The sequence below is a fragment of the Protopterus annectens genome, chromosome 9.part0 (genome assembly GCF_019279795.1).
Source record: "Protopterus annectens isolate FY-2018-M chromosome 9.part0, PAN1.0, whole genome shotgun sequence".
NCBI lineage: Eukaryota > Metazoa > Chordata > Ceratodontiformes > Protopteridae > Protopterus > Protopterus annectens.
In genome coordinates, this window is record NC_056743.1 from 1,285,642,188 (window position 1) to 1,285,662,530 (window position 20,343).

Below are 20,343 nucleotides of genomic sequence, written 5' to 3' on the forward strand. Positions count from 1 at the left end.
CTTATTGAATGGGATCAGCCTTGATCTTAAGGCAGGTCAGTTCCTCAGACAAACATGAATGCAAGTCATCCATTCAGCTATCTGCCTGTAATCTTTGCTAGAGAGGCCTTTGCTTACTGTGTCATTGTTCTCAGGGTAAGCCTCCATTCCTAAAGTTTGCCATTCCTAGGGCTCAGGCCTTGTTTGTAGGACTGGTCACTGTTCATTCCTGGGGCTAAGGTTAAGTACTTCCACAAGAGAAGATACTCATTGAATTCTTTACTTTTACGTAACAAACACTTTTTTAAAATGTACTGTGAACACTCCATTACAAACCCTATAACTCCCTGTGAACAACTAACCCTAAAACTCCCTTCCTATCCCTTAAACACTGTTCCTAACCCTCCATCTTTAAATTCTGTCCATAACCCTATTCCTAGAAACTCCATAATCCTAACCCTAAAAGTCAAAACCCTGCCTACAATGTGCACACTTCACATCAGAGTGGCACAATCTTTTTTGTTAATGCAACCAATAGTTTCACTTTTACACAGCCTCTAGCTGCATGCTGTAAGTAACCATGGCCGTAAGTAGCATGCATCTAACAACGCATGTGTGAAGATGATCAAGTGAATGACAGAAGAGACTGGCCAGAACAAAATATCCATCCAGCAAAATGAAAGCTATCCAACTGTTTTGCCTAAAACGCAAAAGAGTGTGTGTGTGTGTGTGTGTGTGTGTGTGTGTGTGTGTGTGTGTGTGTGTATTGTTTTGCCTAAAACACAAAGATACATACCCCTTTGCAGCAACAATGTCTATCTATTACTTTCCCTAAAAAAAAAAAAAAATAGTAGTAAAAGAAAGGAACCAGCTACAATATTTTTCCATTACATTTTTGTTTGTTCTATTATTGACATTATTCTGACTATGGACTGTCTTAAGTGCATTGTACCTCTCCTACACAGTTTGCAGTCAAAAAGTGCCACACGTTTATGTTTTCAGCAATTAATTTTATTTGCATTGTTTTTACAGTGCCTTTCATATTACCAGTGGGAGGTTACAGTACTTGTAGCATTTCTGCTCATTTTGGTATGAAGAAAGGTCTCATTAGGTTTTATTTCTTCACCTTCCCCTGAGCTGCCACTGCCTCCATGGCTTTGCGGACAGTCTCTTCATCTCCCAGAAACTGCATTGGTTTAATGGGTTTCAGGTTGTCATCAAGCTCATACACAATAGGGATTCCAGTAGGAAGATTTAGCTCCATAATGGCTGCATCTGACATTCCTGGTTAGAAGATGGAAAAAAAAAAAGTTAATGACAATGCAGATTGTGTTGCTATAAAATTCAGCTATTGTTATACAGTAATGTATGACAAAGATTTAATATTTGTTATGGATTACTAATTTTTATTTTTTGCTAGAGGCTCCTCATACCATTCATTTGGCTTTAATTACCACACTTACATGGCTATGGTACCAGTTACATTAGATGATTGTATACCTTTACATGTTTACCAGGGGAAGGGATGCCCCACTGTCACTGTTGCAGCTATTTTGGCAGCCATAATAATCCCATGGGAGAACAGAGCAGCCTGGGACATGCAGCTGAAATCGTACGGGGGGGGGGGGGTGGATAGCCAGTGTGTGACATTCACCTCTGATTAGCTATGATAGGCCTAAAGCCATTCTGTTGCTCTAGCTATAAGTATAAGTATGAGAGACTCCATGTCACCACATTTCTATTGCTTTTAGATCACAATATCCTGACTTTACCACCAGAAACTGTCTAAAACTATTCCTAAGTTTTTCCCCCAGAAAGGAAAGCTGCGGCTTGGATGTACATAACCAATCCCTCGTTTGATCCAATTTCTAAACCACTTGTCCTGCTTGGTAGGGGCTCTAGTGGTAGCAAGCTTAGTGGGTTAGACGAGAATCCTCCTGTCAGGAACCAGCGGCCCAGCTAATCATGATCCAAATGCATTTCACAACAAACAATTTTTTAGATTTACCTAGTTTAGTCAGTGGGCATCCTCCCAGTTGTCTTTCTTCTCCATGAGGCCCACATAGGGAAGCCCCACAGTGATCAAAACAGCTCAACTGACTCCTCTCAAGCCTCGGCACAGAGTAGAGATTTTTTCCTAGACACTTAGAGAGTACCCCATTTCTGCTGAATGCATCTGCAATCTCTTCCTTTTGGTCACTATTCAAAAGGTCATTACCACAGATGGGGATGTGACCACTAAACTAAATTTGATCTTATGAGTCAGTTCCTGCCCCATCCCCTCAGACCAGTACAGCACCTATTGCATTGCTGCTGCACCTGTCCTCTGTTACATCTCCTGATCCCCTCTTGCTGCACCTGTCCTCTGTTACATCTCCTGATCCCCTCTACCCACATGTAAGAGCATGACCAGGAGATTCTTAAACTCCTCCACCTTTGGCATCCACTCTACTTCACCTGCAGAGAGGAGACCGCAATCCATTCTTTTCTACGAGGACCATGGCCTCAGATTTGGACATAATGAACTTTATTATCCAATTTCATAAGAGGTTAAGCTCTGATAAATTTTTGCCCAAGAAAATGTATTTTACAAGCAAACATGCACAGACAATTTGACCAAGTGTAGATTCTAACAGTGCATAACCAGAAAACTTTCTCTGAAGTTGTGTGTTTGTAAAACTCCTGTCTATTGGCTCTTTTGGTCCAATGGCAGTAACACCAGCAAAGTATGGAGTTGGAGTCACAAATGACAGCCAATATCTTTTACTTCTATGATTGCAAGTCAAATGATCATAGACACTGGCGTCACTAGTTTTCTGTGTAGGTGGAGGTAAGACAGTTGCACACAGTAAATATTTTTTACTTTAAGCATGGTTTCCTATTGAGAGTTGGAGTGTCATTGACAAAATAATGGTACAACTTATTTGGGATTAGACAAGTAATCCAAGTGCATATCAGAAACTAATCACACAGATACTGCCCCAAAACATATTTAAAAACATTTCAGTAAATATTTTGAGGGTTTCATTTTTCCCCCACTGGAAAAGGTTCAGACATTCAATCTTATGGCACCATCTGCCTCTATAATGCACCGCCATGGCCAAAAAGACACAGCACCATTTTTTTATCTTTCTGTACATTGTGAGTGTAGATCTCATTTTGTTTCAGAAAGAAAAAGTTAATACATAAACACAAGATATTATGCTGGAGGAAAAAAAAAAAAAACCTGCCTGTTTTTTCCTGAGAAAAACACTTCTCCCAGAGACCATATCTTGGCCAGGCATTTTAAAATATGTTCAGATATGTTTAAGTCATTTAAAGAGTTTTAAAACTCAATTTATTGAATGTTTTTTTTACCATTTTTTTTTATTATTCTATTTTGTTTTATTCTAATTTCATCATAGTTTGTTAAGTTAAGTTCAATATTTAAACAACACAAGCAAACAGATTCAATTATGGTTAAACCAATCATTTCAGTAGCATTAATTATAATTAATTAATTAAGAAGCTATGGATATACAAGAAAGTTTGTTTTTTAAATAAAGTTGTCTGATGATGGGGGGAGCTTCTCTCTACGTTTCAGCATTTTTAATATAGTCTATATTTTTTTTTTTTGCTGAAATAGTGTGTGTTCCAGGGTTTTTTGTTTTTTTTTAGCATTGTTTTGCTTTTTTTTTTTTTTTTTTTTTCTTTTTTGTTGTTTATTTCATTACAAAAGCTTGGATTAATATGAAAGCATCCAAGATGCTCTAAAAGCACATTCCATAAGGTGCTGTGTGTGTATTACATACCTCTTGTGCTTGCAGTCTCCCAAATCTTGGAGCATCTGCCATCAGGTTGTTCCATCTTACTCCTTGACAAGGGCTGCTAACTAGAGAGAAAATTCCATGTTGCAAGTTTTAGGAGACAGAATCAAGACCCCCTGGTGTACCATCTTCCAGCTAAGCCACAGGCTATTTCTGGGGAGAGAGACACCAGTACACACTTCTTACACATGCACACAACTCATTAGGAAGTACAGTTGCTAGGAGACAATCCTTAATCCTTTCCTTCATTAGGGATCTCTCCTGCATAAATGCAGTCCCAACTCCCAGCAGCAGGAAAGATCCACCCCTCCATCCCTAGCAGTTATATTTTCCATACCCATTTCTAAATCCCAAAATCCTAGACCGTTGACATTGCACGATGGAATCAAGCCTCTGTTGGGCAACTCTCAATGTGAGAGCATGCATTGCCTCTTTCTGAAGTAAGGGAGACTGAAGGTTGAAAAAGATGGAGATGCGAATGATCAGGCAAAACGAAGCACAGAGAATTTTGGTGATGGAACAAGGTGTGTAATTTTCTAGATCCAGAACTACCAGGGTCTTTTGCAAGCCTAGCCATGCAAACCAACCCAATTTTGTCCAAGTTACTTGGATGTCTATATGGTAGGGTAGGCTCATTAAGACAGGAGAGGAGGATAATGTGGGGGGAGGGGTGAATTTGCAATTTCCTATCCAATGATCCAGGTTTGTTTGAACAGGTTCAGGAATAAACTAATGCAGAGATCCTTTGAGACACATCAGTCTTGCCAGCATGCTCTTATGTCACAGCAAAGTGCAGATCCTCCAATGTAGTGGTTCTGGTGAATTTGGGCATAGATCACTTCTCAGCATTCTGTAGGAAACAGAGTATAGAGAGAAAGGGCATTATATGTATTCATACCCTGGATTCTCCTGGTGAGGAGCCTTTGAGAGTTTTACAACTATTACAAGTAGGTACATGCCAAAGAGGGAATTGCACTCAATGATGGGTCTGATATGGCCAAGTAGAGTGGTACTACAAATTCCTTGGACCTGGATGCAATACCCTTGCCTAGGAGTTAGATGACCAGGATGATTTTCTTACTATCTTAGCTATATGCTGGCCCAAGGCCAGATTACTGTCCACATACATGTTCTCAGATCCCCAACTATTGGGTCAACTCGTAGAGGTGTTATGAATGGAGATTTCCCACAGGACTCTGTAGATCAGAGTGCATGTGACAGACCAATTCATTTCTTTACATGGAGTTTTAATCCATGGCTTTGGCACCAGTCATTTGTGTTAGACCCTATTGTAGGATGTTGCTGTCTGGGGGGAATCTAGGATAGCTCCTAATATACAGTCATCTGAATTTGGCGAGTCAGAGGTCTTTGACATTAGCCTAGACTTCCAAGAAATAGAAGCCAAACAAGGGTGGGCCGCCAAACAAGGGTGGGCCTAACATGGAGCCCTGTGATACTCTGGTGACAGGTCTCCTGGTGGAGGTGGTTTCACCGATCTTGACTTTTTTGGTCCCATCTCAGAGCCAACCAGTAATTTATGCCTAGTTCCGAGAGTTTGTCAAGAATTATCTTGGTGGGATAGTGTCAAATGCCTTTGCCAGGTCAAGGTAGGTGGTATGCATCATTTTTCCTCATCCATAGCCTTTGGGAACCTCTTGCCAGGTTAAGTAGGCAAAACCAAGCTGGGATGGGCCCTGGGTCTATAGGTTTCCAATATCCTTGATTCATTGCCATAATTTAATGACTTTGCATATTAAACTTGCAGACTGATGGGTCATAGGTTCACAGGTATTTACTAGACCAACTACCACAAGGGCCTTTTTAAGCCTAGTCATGCATCCCAAATCTCTTGACAAGTTCTGATAACCTTGTTCAGCAGGGGCTTGGGAGGAAAGGTTTCTTCAAGTCTTGTTTTACAGATATGCTTTTACAGATATGCAGGAAGTCCATCAAAATGGGGTCTGACAATGCCCTGTATGTCAGGCATAGATCGCCCCTAAGAGTCTGTAGGAGACAGACTACAGGGACAGAGTCTTGAGGCAGTCTGCATATGACATTTTACTTGAGCCCTGTATTCTTGGAACCTCTGTGGACATTCCAATGGTTGGCTATGCTTGGTTAGGTACATACCAAAGGGGGCACTGTACTTGGTGATGGGTCTGATGAATGCCAACTATAGTGGTACAATGACTTCCTTGGACTTGGATGCCATACCTATTTCCTCACTACTGTAGACATGGTCAAAGGCTAGACTACTAATCAGTGTCCCCCCAAGTACCAGACTACTGGTCAACTTGGATGACTTTCTGAAGGATACCATTATGAATTTCTTGGCATTTAGCTTTAGTCCATGGCTCTGACACTAGTTGTTTGCGTCAGCCCTTCCTGAAGGACATGTGTCTGTGTGGGATTCAGCGACAGCTCCTAATTTGCAATCTGTAAATTTAGTCAGCCAGAGACCAATGCCAAAAAGGAGTGGTCCAAGGACTGACCCTGAGGGACTCCCACTTGTGGCTGTCCTTTGTAGAGGTGGACTCTATCCACCGGTTGACCATACGAGTTTGTACCCAACCTCTTGAGTTTGTCATTGCCAGAGACTGGTATTTTGTCAAATGCCTTGGCCAGGTCAAGGTAGGTAGTGTGAACCAGTCTGCCCTCATCCATTCCTTTGATTACCTTCTCAAAGAAATCCACCAGGTTGAGTAAGCATAATCTAAACCTTGATCAGGTTGAGTAAGCATAATCTAAACCTTGATTAAAACAAACTGGGTTGGATCCAGTGTCTGGAGGTTTACTATATCATTATTGATAATTTCCATAATAAATTCTTTCCATGGCTTTACAAACAAGACTGAGACTTATGGGTCTGTAGTTCCCAGGGTTAGTTGATGGTTCACCCTTATGAAGAGGGAGAACCATTATGGTCCTCCATTCACCTGGCACATAACCTGTTGTGCTTCAAGTAGTGATGCTTTAGGCCATTTAGGAGGCAACCAAGGATATTGTCATGACCAACTGAAGCAGTGTTTTTTGCCTTAGCGAGCACCACCAGGACCTGCTCTCTGTTGATAATTGTGGGGGGTTATGCTAGAAGAGATTTCCAAGGGGGTGGGAGGGGTGAAAGAGCTAACCTTATGAGCTAGTAGATTTGCAGAGTCATCCTGGTCAACAGTTGCATTTACCACCAGTTCAGCAGACTGTTGTGTTACATTAAAGGCTCCTGACATAGCTGAAGAAGGCCTTGTGATTGTCCTGGGAGGCTATCCTGACCTCATAATTGGCCTTAGACTTTTAGACCTTTAGTCGACTCAGAGCTCTTGTCAGAGTTTCTCTTCCCAATTTTGGCCATTACTTTTTTCTTTTGTTATATATGCTGTTTAAGGTAAGGATTCCAACAGTGGAATTTTCTGGTAGGAACAGCAGCCTCAGTTCAACCATTTACATGTTTGCACAGGTTCTGTAAATAATTCAGCACACATAGCTGTGCAATCAGGGTTTGGGGGGAGCCACAGATTTTGGCCAACTGTCACTTAACAGTTTGCTTTGTAATAGTTACAAGAGTATGGACTTGAATGGTCCGTTTTAGATGCTCCAGGCAATGGCACGAATCTCTTCGTATGTGCTCAGCCTCATTAACCAGACATTGGCATCCTACATCAACAAATGCCACTAGGGGTTCTGGCTTGGAACCCTTTGCTGCCACTATAGGTCTAAATGACGGGTTAACATCTTGTGAACTTTGGGGATCCAAAAATAACCAGGTGTAATGGGGTGAGCCACACAGAAATTTAATTTCATTCTCAAGGGCTCCTAAGTACAGGGAATCAGACAAGTACAAATCCACTCCAGTGTAGGCCCTATTAAATTTTACTTCATGAAACTATTGTATGTTGGTGTCATTCAAAATATAATGCATTTTAGATGCATAATCAATATGGCTCATAACACCTCCACCCTTGTCTGGCTTCATAATTCTGAATTCTTTACTCTTAGCCAGGTTTAACAGGGTTAATCTGTCTTCATAACTTAAAATTCTCATTGCATAGGGGAGGCAAGGGACACTCCCATTGTTAGCTATGGGACTGGAGAACAACCACATAGCAATAATGAAGGGCATTTTGGCAAGCATGTGAACAATCCTGGTGGTAACCAACAATGGTGACCATTTTTTAGACCAACAACACCAACTGAGGTCAGAACGGTTGAGAAAAGGGAAGGGGGCTCTTGGAACCAATACAATGGTCACAATCAATACAGGAATTATCACAGCAGGAGGTACCAAGGAAGATTTTAATTTGACTAATGATTTTTGCTGTTGTGTGATAGTAATTTAGTTATACAGGATGTAAATTTTAAATTTAGTAAAGAACTACATTTGTGCCATCTTTTAATCTGGATGTAGCTGATGTTACTAGTTTGAAATTATACACAAGACAACTAAATTCAAGAATGTTTTCATGAACAAAACACAATAAGTTTTAAAATTCCCCCGAATCATAGTGTGACAATGTTCAAAAGAATGTGTGAAAGAATTTAGGAAGTGAATTCAAAATAAAAAACATTCCATGTGCAATGAGAACTAAGTTATGAAGAGCGATTAACCCTGTTAAACCTGGCTAAGAGTAAAGAATTCAGAATTATGAAGCCAGACAAGGGTGGAGGCATTATTGATTACCTAAAACGTATGATATTTTGAATGACACCACAACAATGAGTGTCAAGAAGTGAAATTAATAGGGCCTACACTGAAGTGGATTTGCATTTACCTGATGCCCTGTACCAAGAAGCCCTTGATGAAAATGAAATGAAATTTCTGAGTGTGGCTCACACCATTACACCAGTTATCTTTGGGATCCCCAAAGTCCACAAAGATGTTAATAACCCGCCATTTAGACCTATAGTGGTCAGCAAAGGGTTCCAAGACAGAACCCCTAGCAGCATTTGTTGCTATAGGATCCCAATGTGTGGTTAATGAGGTTGAGCACATACTAAGATTCGTGGCATTGCTTGGAGCGTCTGAAACAGACAATTCAAGTAAATACTCGACGTGGTAAATTTATTTACAGTCATCCTTCATGACGAAGGTTTGACTTATTTTAGAGAATCTTTTGCTTAAGAGTGACAAGATTGATGCAGAACTTATGGAAATGGTTCTCAGGAACAATTACTTAAGCTTTGAGGTTTAATTAGTTCAGATTGCTGGTGTAGCTATGGGTGCTAAATGCGCACCCGTTTATGCAAATCTAGTTTTGCTACATTGGGAAAGAACATTCATCTTTCCTTCAGAATTTATGGATAAAATCTTGCTATATAAACAGATTTGATGACATTCTAATTCTATGGAAAGGAAGTGAACAGGATGCAAAAACTTTTGTAGAGTACTTTAATAGCACCACTACCTTTCTTGAATTTACACACACTTGGCACCTGTTGGAAATTGATTCTCTTGATATCCATTTGAAGAAAAGACAGGTTTACAGAGTAATATTCATAGGAAGAATACCCATTCAAATTCTTTATTACACTTCAATAGTTGTCACCCATATCACCAGAGAAAAAGCATTGTTAAAGAGGCAGATGGTGAGGCTGTCGAGGCTTGTTAGTGACAATATTTTTGAAAGAAATGTATTCCCTTGTAAGGATGTTTTTGGAGAGAGAAGTTACCCTTTAAAACTCCTATTGAGTAGAAGATGTTTGGTTGTGGAAAAAAGGACCCACATCTTTTTCTCCCATATTGACATCAGGTACCAACAGTGTGTGTAGGCTCTGATGCATTTGTTTTGAAATACAACTTTTTGAGCTCATCACTAATTGAAGTGATTAAAAAAGAACATGGCAGGTATGTTTTGATGACCATATTAAAGAAAGGTTGGGGTCTCAACCCAAGGTTGTATTCAGTAGGGGGAGAAAAAAATATACTAGAAGTTAGTAACTTTAGATGGCAAGATTCATTAAAGTGTGGGGCATGTGGGCCCTATATGGAAATACATGAATATAATTATGTCCTTTCATGCCCAGCAGCTGCAATACTACAATGCTGGTATTATGTGGCAACATGTGTCAGCTGTCGTGCTTTCTATGTGGGCAAAACAGTTTGTAGGCTTAGACAGAATTGGGGAACACTTGAGAGCCATCAAAATAAAAGATGCGCATAATGCATCGTTTGGTCATAGCACTGTTTGTTCTAACTTTAAGAAATGTTATCGAGTTGCACCAAGTGATAGGGGAGATGACAAACTTATGGTTGAAAACATGGCAACTTAGGCTTAATGCCATGCATCCACCAGGATTAAGTGAAGGCATTTCATTTATTTCCGTTTTGAAACAGAGAGCCAGTTATTTAGGGGCTTGTATATGGCTCCTGGGTTATATGGCTCCTGGGTTTAATGGGGCTTGCTTATTTATTTTCTTTCTTTTTACATCAGTTGCTTCATGATAAAAAAATTCACCAACAAAAAATTTCTTTTACCTCATTTTATTTGTGAGAAAAGGAGACTTAACATTATGATTATTATAGGAATTGATTAAGCAGCAGTTGATACGTACTTGTTAGCCAATCATAAAAACTCAAATTTAAATATAAGTTAACACCTTGATTGATGTAGATATAAATGACTACATTTGGATTATCCCATTACTCTGATGAAGCCAGATAATTGGCGAAAGCGCTTAGTCACTGGATTATTGTGTGGGTGAATAAAGTCAGTGTATCCAGCCGTCTGTTGGGATCATTTGTTTTTCTTCTTAGGTTCACTAAAAAAACTGAACATGCCACTTCAGGAACTATTTTATGAATGCCCAAAAATCAGCACCATAACTGATTTACCTTATGATTTGGGCTTAAACTATACACTTTTGTGGATGGAAGTAATGGAATACAGACCAACCATGTTTTTGATCAGGAGATGCCAGTCATTACAGTGAATTAGGCTGTTATGCAAAGCCTGAATATCCCACACTTTTGGCATAAATACTTTGCACCTTTTTTCAAAATAGTTCAGTAATGCAATAAGAGCCTTAATTTATCACTTTAATTTTGTGGAAAATCACATGGCCATTGCCCCCCCCCCCCCCCGTGTATCACATCAATTTCACTCAGATGTTTCAGTGCTAGCAGCTATGACCCACATAGGCTCTAGGCCATCTGCTCTTGTGGGCCATTTTAAGACTAAATTTCCCATCCTGTACTACATGTCTGAGGTAAGCACCTTCATATCCATTTATAGTGGTTTGGCTGTAAATGAAGGTATACACATCTGCTTACATTTTTGTGCTCCTAGCATACAGTAATGTCACAGTAGATATATGCTTCAGTCTTTCTTACACATGTTCCATCACCCTAAAGTGGTATCATTACAAATTTGTTCAACATCCAACAGGGGCAGCCATTTCATGAAGGATCCCTAAACACTTCTGACCCAGGATTCAGCCTCAGAACAGCAAGCTGGCTTCTGTTCAATCCTTTTATCATCCAGCTAGGCCTCCAGGTGTGCAAATTAGTTCTTGAACCTTAGTTGACATCATAGCAGAAAAATGCCCTGCCTTTGCACCTAGACCATTCAATAGTACACTGTACCTTTCATTACTCAGTCCAAAATGTGCTGAAGTTGATAAGCCATACCTGCAATGGTCCCTCATTACCGTTCTCATCTCTACTTACAATCCCTAACCTCATGTTCCTTTATTGTATTTTTTTTTTTTATTTTATTATACATGGTACTGATTCCCTATCAGTTTTACCCCCTCTCATTTCCTATTCATAACGGGTGTTCCTTCATTGAAGGTTGTGCTTTAGGCCCAGCAAGCCACTGCCAATCATTAGCAGACCGGAGTTCTGCGGTGGCAACCCCTAACCGGGAAAAGCCGAAGGACAGCAACAACTCATCTAGCACTTAAGAATACAACCTAATCTCCATTGATTATTCATAGGAGGTCATGTACCCAACAGATAACTGTAATGTTTAGTACCCATTTATTCCTTATAATCCCAAAATGACATCTTCCTCTTTCATTCCAAAACAATTTTCTTATCTAGGTCATTCCAATGTTGGGGGGGGGGGGGGAGAACAAACAGAACTTGCTTTGTTGCAACTGCAGTTGTATTATACTGGTGATTTTAACATCCTTTGTATTCTCTTGTATGCTTTTGTAAAAGTTTTTCTAACCAGGCCCCATTTGGACTTTCCTGGTAAACAAATGGAAATAACTAAAGAATTACTTTTTTTGAGTACAATAAAAAAGTGTTTGACAAGTCTTATTATTTATTTGCATGAGATTCTAATGCATTTAAGGTTCTGGATCTCACAGGTGTTTGTGGGTTTATCTGTACTAAGAGACTTTGTATGGCAGTTTGTTGTTGTGTCTTTTGGCTTTTTCCGGTTAGGGGTCGCCACAGTGGAACTCCGGTCCACTAATGATTGGCAGTAGATTTTTGTGCGCAGAGTTGCTGGCCCTGACACACAGCCTTCAACGAAGGTATGCCCATTCATGCTCTAGCTGAGAATCGAACAGGACGTCTTACTTGAGGCGACAACGCTACCGCAGCACAGTCACCGATATACCTAGATTGCTTTTTAAAACAAGGTGCACAAGCTTATTTACTCTGGGTAATATTTATGGACTGTCAGATGAGAGGTACAGCAGCTACCAAGCATCAAATTTGAATCCCCTTGGTAAGTAGCATGAAGCAGCCTGGTTTTGTGCCCAGCTGTTCCTCTGCATCGTACATATGCACTTCATAAGACTGTTTAACATGGGAGCAGTCACCAGATACAGTTGTTCAAAAACAACTTTGATAAGGTGGAATCGAAATAGCAGTAGGCCACACAAATGCTTAATTTCTCCAATCACTGCTTTTAAGTGCATAGGTTAGCCCTTTATGCTTACTTATTCAAAACAGATACATTTGCAAGGATTATAGTACTTGTATAAAACAAACAATGTGTTTACTTATATGTGAAATCCTTTTTTACTAAGCTAAGAATCTTAGAGTATCAAACATTTCATCTGAAGACCAAAAATGGTCGTCAAGTAGGTAAGTGAATCAATGCAAAGATTTTTCTCAATCTTAACCTGGGCCAAAATCATGAAATGCATTAATTGGATAAAGATTAGTGAGCAATGGCATGTGTTAAGTACAATGCATAGTTATGAAAAAGAAAATCAGGATATTCATAGTTCATGCTTGGATTAGAGCACATCAAAATAATAAGACATAAGCAATCATTTCACTAAAATACCAATGGTAGGCTATGTGCACATAGAGCCATCATGCAAGAGGAGTTTTCATTCCTTTAGTGCAGTTTTGAAGAACCAGCCAGTTTTAAATGTAAATGTAGTTATCACTATTTGTGTATGCATTTCTTCAAGAACTGGACCCACAGATACTTATATAGAACATAATACTATTATTATGCAACAGTTAAATTGTTATAGGCACTATATAATGCAAAATGTTATTTGAATAGTTAGAATTGTGCAATATTTATTTGTTTGATTTGACTGCATAAGCAGGAAATATGGGGTCGTTGCAGGGCTACTTTCTGGAGATGCAGGTCTTCAAAAAAAAAGAGATTTTAAAATTGCAGGGAAGATAAGAAATGGATATATATGCGAGGCCTTAGTGCCACAGTTTAACAGTGTATATAGGGTATAGACCATTAACCAGGACATCAGTGTAGGGAAAATGTGTGGTGCTTCCATAGACTATGGATCTCCTCACATGTGGCTCCATTAAAATTTATGGACATACCATGTTATCCATCACTGAGGGATATACTATATTTGGGCCATTTTTTATATAAAAGTTCATGAAGCACTTTTAATAAAAATGGTCAGCATAAAAGTAGAGTGCATTGCGGTGCTTAACTCATTAAATGCTGCAATGTACTTTATGAACAAATTTTAAAGGAGTGAAGTTGCCAGACGATGTGCTAATATGGTTACTTGAAAACTTTGTAATTTTATTATAACACTCCAGTTTGTATTAGCTCAGTTCTAGCATTATTGCTCAATAGTATTTTGCAATAGCTGGATTGCTCACAAATCAGTTTCATATTTTAGCCATATTCAGCAATGATGCAGGCATCTCAGTGTGAATTGCTGGCACAGAAGAGACACCTGAAGCTCTTAATGTTTAATGGAACATAAGCAAAGTTGCTCATAGTTCAGTTGTACCCTTCAAAGCTGCTTGTATACAGACTTTCTATAATTTCTAATTAGAAAGGAATCATTCTATGCTGCACAGCTTATAAGCAAAGGCATGGCATCCAGGTCCAAAGGTGTCATTGTTAAATTGTTGCCCACTTCTGTATCTGACCAGGCATATGCAAGGAGGAGCATGACTATAGAGATTCTTCACAAAAAGAATGCATGGTGTAGTCAAGTATGTCCTATATGGGTCACCTCAAAGCTTTATCCTTGCACATGATTTTTTGCACACTGAAAAGAGGCGACCTATGCCTACCTACCTACAAAGCATGATCTAGCACAGTCATAACAGACCTGCTGCATATCCTCAAAACAAATAGAATCAAAAATCCCTCAATCTAGGGACCTCAACCTCACCTGCAACATATACAAGACAAGTTGGACAGTGCGTATCTCAGAGATTGACACTTCTTTTGGACAGGGTTTCTGTTCACATGAAGTACAGTTCTTCATAGCACAACCTAGATCACTGGATGGGGGCGGGGGATCATAAATTTATTCTTGGCCTCATACTTACAATCCTATTAGAAAGAGGGTGCTTGACCAGCCATGCCCAAATTATATATACTGTACACAAAACTTATAGGATCCAAACTGGTCCATTACATTTGGGTAATGTGGCTAGGCTTAAAAAGGCCTTTCAGGGCTGTTGTAGTAATCACTGATCTTTGATCCAATGATCCTGTGTTGAGGAAAGTAATTTGTTCCCCATTTGATGGTGTACATTTTTAAGTACGTTAGATACAGGGGACAGAACTGCTATAGGTTTGTAGTTTGCTAGTCCAACTGATTTGCCATCTTTATGTAAGGAAAAGACAAAATGGTTTCAATATTCTGGGGGCTATACCTTCGGTTTAGAAGTATTGGTATTGGAATGCAATGATTTCTGTAGTTATTCTAAGATGCGCTGCTTTTAAAGGTTATGAGCTGCAAGGGAGGTGAGTTTAAGTTTTTGAATAATTTTTCTGTTGTGGGTAGGAGTTGAGAAGACACTAGTGACCGTTTTACTTAAACTAAATGCATCCAACACATCATTATTAAATGGAGTTAACACTTCCATAGTATAAGTCAGTGTGCTTATTTCCACCATTGTGGATCTGTACGATAGTCAAGTTAATTATTAAGATATTGCTCTGTTTCCATATAGACGTTTTGTTGCTTCGTTTATTGTTGAAGCATTCTTCCACCCACATTTTGTAACATTCTGAAATGTCGAATGTCCCTGTTTATTAACGGAGATTGAAGAGACTAAGGCATGAACTAATGGACAGCTATTGAAAAGCTCGTCATGTACCTATGCCTGTTGTAAGCCTAATCGGCTGTTTTTAAATAGACACAATGTTTATTTTATGATTTGTTTTGCATTCAAGAATTAACCAGGCACATAATACTTTGTTGTGCTGTGATTTTTAAAAGCGTTTCAGAGTCTGCAGAAAATAAGTAATTTTGAAAAACTGTTTTTAACTTTTGATTTATACGAGAATAGCCTAACTAATGTGATACAAGTTTTTAACCACCTGTAATTGTTGACTGTTTTCGATAGTATGAACTTCCAGTAAAACACGGAAATATCTAAAGTCACACTTTGTAAATATGTGCATTACAAGCAGTTTGGGTTATACTAACCAAGTCTGAAATGGCTTTTTTGATATATACTGCCTGAAAGTTCAGTACGAGATTTTCCTAAAGCACCATGAGATAAGTAAATATGACAAGGCTCCGAGATATACTCAATTGTTTAATATAATATAATGTATGTTTGGGCTTTTTATGTATGTTTTTATGTATGTTTTTTATGTATGTTTATTTTGAACTATTCAGTTCTTACTTTTAATATACCAGTATTTTTCTTAGCTGAACAAGGTAACATTCATGGAACTGAGTTTAATGGGTTACTGTATTTTTAAATGAAGGAAACATGTGATTATAGAGATCCTATCACAAGCTTTTGTTGGTTTTAAAAGTGATGTTCAAAGTTTTAGTTTGTGTAAAGAGTCTGAAGAAGCCTTTGAATAAACAATTTGCTAACTTACATGGATTTATTTGTTTGAATTTCTACTTTCATTTTATTGCTCATTGGAAAGTCACGCATCTTTTTGGACTGACTTCCATAGTATGAGTTAAATCTGCACAGTAAGTTATCGTTTGCATAAGTGAAAGGGCAGGATTTTTTTTTTTTTTTTTTTTTTTTTTAAAACCAGATGTATAATTTTGACATTTTGACAGTTGAGGGGGGGGGGGTGTTCCTGTAGACTACTACAGTATTTTGGCTTAGCCTTGCATTCTTATATATTTCATAAGTGTCAATATTGCTAGTTTTTTTCTAAATGCCAGTTTTTCCATGCATCTCTGCTATGCATTAGCTTATTATATCTGGTGTAAACCGTAGTGCAAGATTTGACCAACTTTCCCTACGGTGAGGAGGTAGGGAGTTTGTGGAGAGAAAGATTGTATCATACAAAGACAGTATTTTTAATGGTTCCCAATTGTGCTAAATGATAGATCAACAGTTCCCCATGGAATCTGGTTGCATTTCATATTGGATATTTGTATGAATTTTGGTATTTTTTCCCCATTTGGGAAAGACCGGGTTATGATCACTAATGGTGTCAGAATTCTTAAATGGGAAATTTTGCTGGGATCTGTTAGCATGCAGCCCAAAAGGTTTTTTATACTAACTTTTCTTTGTGACCATCTGTATTACCTGTGTTAATCCATACTGACTTGATAGCACTCCACAGTTTGAGCACACACGGGCCAATCAATATTAAGGTCACCTAGGATAGTTTCAAATATATTAGCAGCTATCCAGGATAATGCATCTTAAAGACAATGTCTGCAGTTACAACTTTTCTATACATATGGATTTTTTGCTAGTTAATTACATTATCTTCACTTATAGAAGTCAGTATGTAGAGCATGTTATTTCAATGCTACTGATGTTTGAGGTGTATGGGGTGCATCGTGTGGTTAAAAGTTTGAGTAAATCAGCTCTTACTAGTTGAGTCATTACAAATAGTCATATTTAGAGACTTAAATGAAAGTTGGGTGGCCACGGTGGTGCAGCAGTTAGCATTGCCACCTCACAGCAAATAGGTGCTCCGGTTCGATTCTAGACTGGGGTGCCTTCTGTGCAGAGTCTGCATGTCCTCCCTGTGGTCACGTGGGTTTCCTCCAGTTTCCTCCCACATTCCAAAGACATGCAGTAGGTGGATTGGACACTAAACTGGCCCTAGGTGTGACTGTCTCTTCTGTAGAAGGTTGGGTGCTGGGCTGGCAACTCGACACTGTAAAACTCCACTGCCAATCATGAGTGGACAGATGATCCACTGTGGTGACCCCTAACTGGGAAAAGCCGAAAGAAGAAGCAGAAGTAGAAGCGACAAATGAAAGTTCTGACTAGAGTACCATGCAAGCTATTTATGATGAAAGCAGAAACATCCACATCATAGTTCAAGAACTATACAATTATCCGAATCTACCTATGGAAGGGATCTACCTATGGAAGGGAATCACTCGAAGACACAGGATGGTTTCAACAGCACCAGGAGGCAATGTTAGCCTTTGCTACCTATTCATACCATACACCATCATCATATACAGAAAGCAAAATGGTGGGAAGTGAAACTTAGCATAATGGAAGTCCAAAAAGTTTGCAACTAATGCTGTTTGATCTTCCAACAATTATCAAGTGAATATCGTTAGGGGGAAGAAAAAGCATTACTGCTAGCCACTATGCATTCAGTAAAGCAACTATGGTGCACAGAGGGCAAGCAATACTGCTTCACACCTCCTCTTAGGATTAGCCAGAATAGCTCATCTGGGGAAAGCAAATCTCATATTAGCCAGAATAGATTGCTATGCAGGTCTCCAAGCCAAGGTTTATAGATATCTACACAAGTGGCCCCTCAGAACAGATATCCGTTTAAGCTGTCACATTTCATACCCACATTTCATATCCTTAGTACAGGCAATACTAATCCTGGGAAACCCTGAAACCTTGTAGATTAACATCACTTTCCTTAAGCATGTTATCCCAAATGTAGAGATTACAAGTAAAGACATAGCGGAATGTCTGTGTAAACCCAGGAGTCCCGAAGGTCAGCGTTTTCAGAACAAAATCACTAGATCTCCCTCAGAACCCACAGGTGAACAATATTTAAATATAGCAAACATTTTTAAATTTACAGTTTAATATGCTTTGTGCAAGTGCTGTTCTTTCCTTTTCAAAGATTTAGGTTTTGAATGTAAAAGAGCAAATTAAGAGGACCTGTATATTTTCCCTCAAATTAAGCCTCATACAAACCATATTGACCTATGAAGCTATTAAGTAAGACTTATCCTACAAAGTAGATTCACTTTTGAGTTTTGGATTTGAAATTCTTCCATCCTCATACAACTACACAGTAAGTTTTGATACAATGCTGAAGCCATATTGCTTTTATAGCAAACACCACAGGTAGGCGCCTTTTGTACATAGATGACCACTGTTACTACAAGGCACTTTGTTATAAAAGTTACGTACTTTATCCTGCACACTGTTGCCCATAACCATATTTTTTGCAGAAATGACAGAGGAGCTTGACTCATGGAAATACAGCAAGACAGGTTGGACTCATGGAAATACAGCAAGACAGGTTGGTATGAAACACTTAACTTTATGCATCCAGATAGTGCCTCTTCAAGGCTTGTTTGCTCAGATCTCAGTTGCACACTTCTTCCATATCAGTTTGTGAATCTCACATTCTAGTCTCTAAAAGCCTTTATAAAATGCAGTGCATATCTGAGATTGCCACATGGCACCGCCTACTCGTTCTGGAAATGAACCCCAACATTTCCCTCATCATAGTTGCTGAAATTAGGAGAATGCATTCACTGCAACTTCCCACACAGACAGATACACACCCATCAGGTAGATATAATGATCATTGTAATAAGGTATTCCAAGGTCAAGTCAGTCAGCCCATGGGGCAATGTGACATGCATCTATGGATAAGGTTTATTTAGATCACTCAGCAAGTCTGCAAACAATAGACACAGCCTTAAGTCTGGACCTGTTCCACTTATTTCACCAAATAATGTGCATGGCTTCTTTTTATGGAGGCAATAAATATGCTACTGACAATCTTGAAGAAATAATAAATGTACTTAATGCAGCTAACAAAAATCCCTAGGAGTCTACTGATGTTAAAGGTTCTTCTGCAGGATTCTTGGTGCCAGGGCTAGCCTTAGGCCAACCAACCGTTAGGCCAAATGCATCCCTGCTCCCACCTGGGGGGTATACCAAACTATGAAAGGGTCAGGGCTAGCCTTAGGCCAACCAACCATTAGGCCAAACATCCCTGCTCCCACCTGGGGGGGGGGGGGCTATACCAAACTATGAAAGGGTAATTCATTATGCCTCATGCAGCCCACAGACCTGCCCAGACAGTGCAAGGTATTTTCCATCTTAGATTCTGTAGAAAATCCAATGCCAGAATAAAAATTAAAACACAGATACTGTGATGAGGCAACTGTTATCTCCAAGACTTCTAAAAAGAATACTGCCAGTTCAGCAGTATGGCAGGCAGTTGCAGATGGAGTCAAGTACAGAGACATAAACAAAAGGTGTGTGTGTTGAGGTGAGAGTGAGACATGATTCCACTTGCTTGAAAGAGGGAAAACACTTGCAAAAAGTTTGCTTCACAAGGGTACAGCATGGATTCAGGTCGCATAAAAAATGAGGACAAGCAGAAACAGACAGAAAATGGTCCATTTGGACTGGGGAGGAGTTTTGGAGCCTGCACTATGGCTAGAAATGATCAGCAAGCATTAAGTTCACTTACCCAATTTAGCAAATAATTAAAATAAACTTTCAGAAATAGTTACAAATGATTTGAGCAGTGTAATTTCTAAGGAAATGCCAGAGCGGATGATCACCATTACTGACATGATTATTACTACTAAAATCATGATTAGTACGGTTACTATTGGTGAGCATTCTAAGGAAGTTCAGTTTTACATAGCTTTGTGGAAACACAATGCCTGTAGCAAGGTACAAAATTTAAGGGGGCAAGGGACTTCAATAATTCAGAGCAGGTACATGGGAGGATAGTCAGCCCATGAGGAAGAAATGGGCAATAACGTGCAATGCAGTTTAAAAAATAGTCATGCTCTTTTTAGACCTCCACATCTCCCTACATGCTCTTTTTGGCACCCACATTTCCTTACAACCAACCATCAGTCCCATCCTTCTGATTCACTTCTCACAGTTCTGGAAACCAAGGATACTGGGCATTGAATGTAAGAGTTGGCATCTATGACAAGTCAGTTTTACCAGTTTCATGTTTCATATGAGCAGATGTCAGAA

At 39.2% G+C, this 20,343-nt stretch overlaps 1 protein-coding gene across 1 annotated transcript in view; it reads right to left on the minus strand.

The window, feature by feature from the left end:
• Nucleotides 1-972: 972 nt before the first annotated feature.
• Nucleotides 973-20,343, minus strand: part of PGAM2 (phosphoglycerate mutase 2) — a 33,933-nt gene continuing 14,562 nt past the window's right edge. Inside the window, exon 3 of the mRNA XM_044084225.1 lies at nucleotides 973-1,263. Within this exon, the coding sequence (XP_043940160.1) occupies nucleotides 1,094-1,263 (170 nt within the window). The 3' untranslated portion in view covers nucleotides 973-1,093. The remainder of the gene's footprint in view (nucleotides 1,264-20,343) is intronic.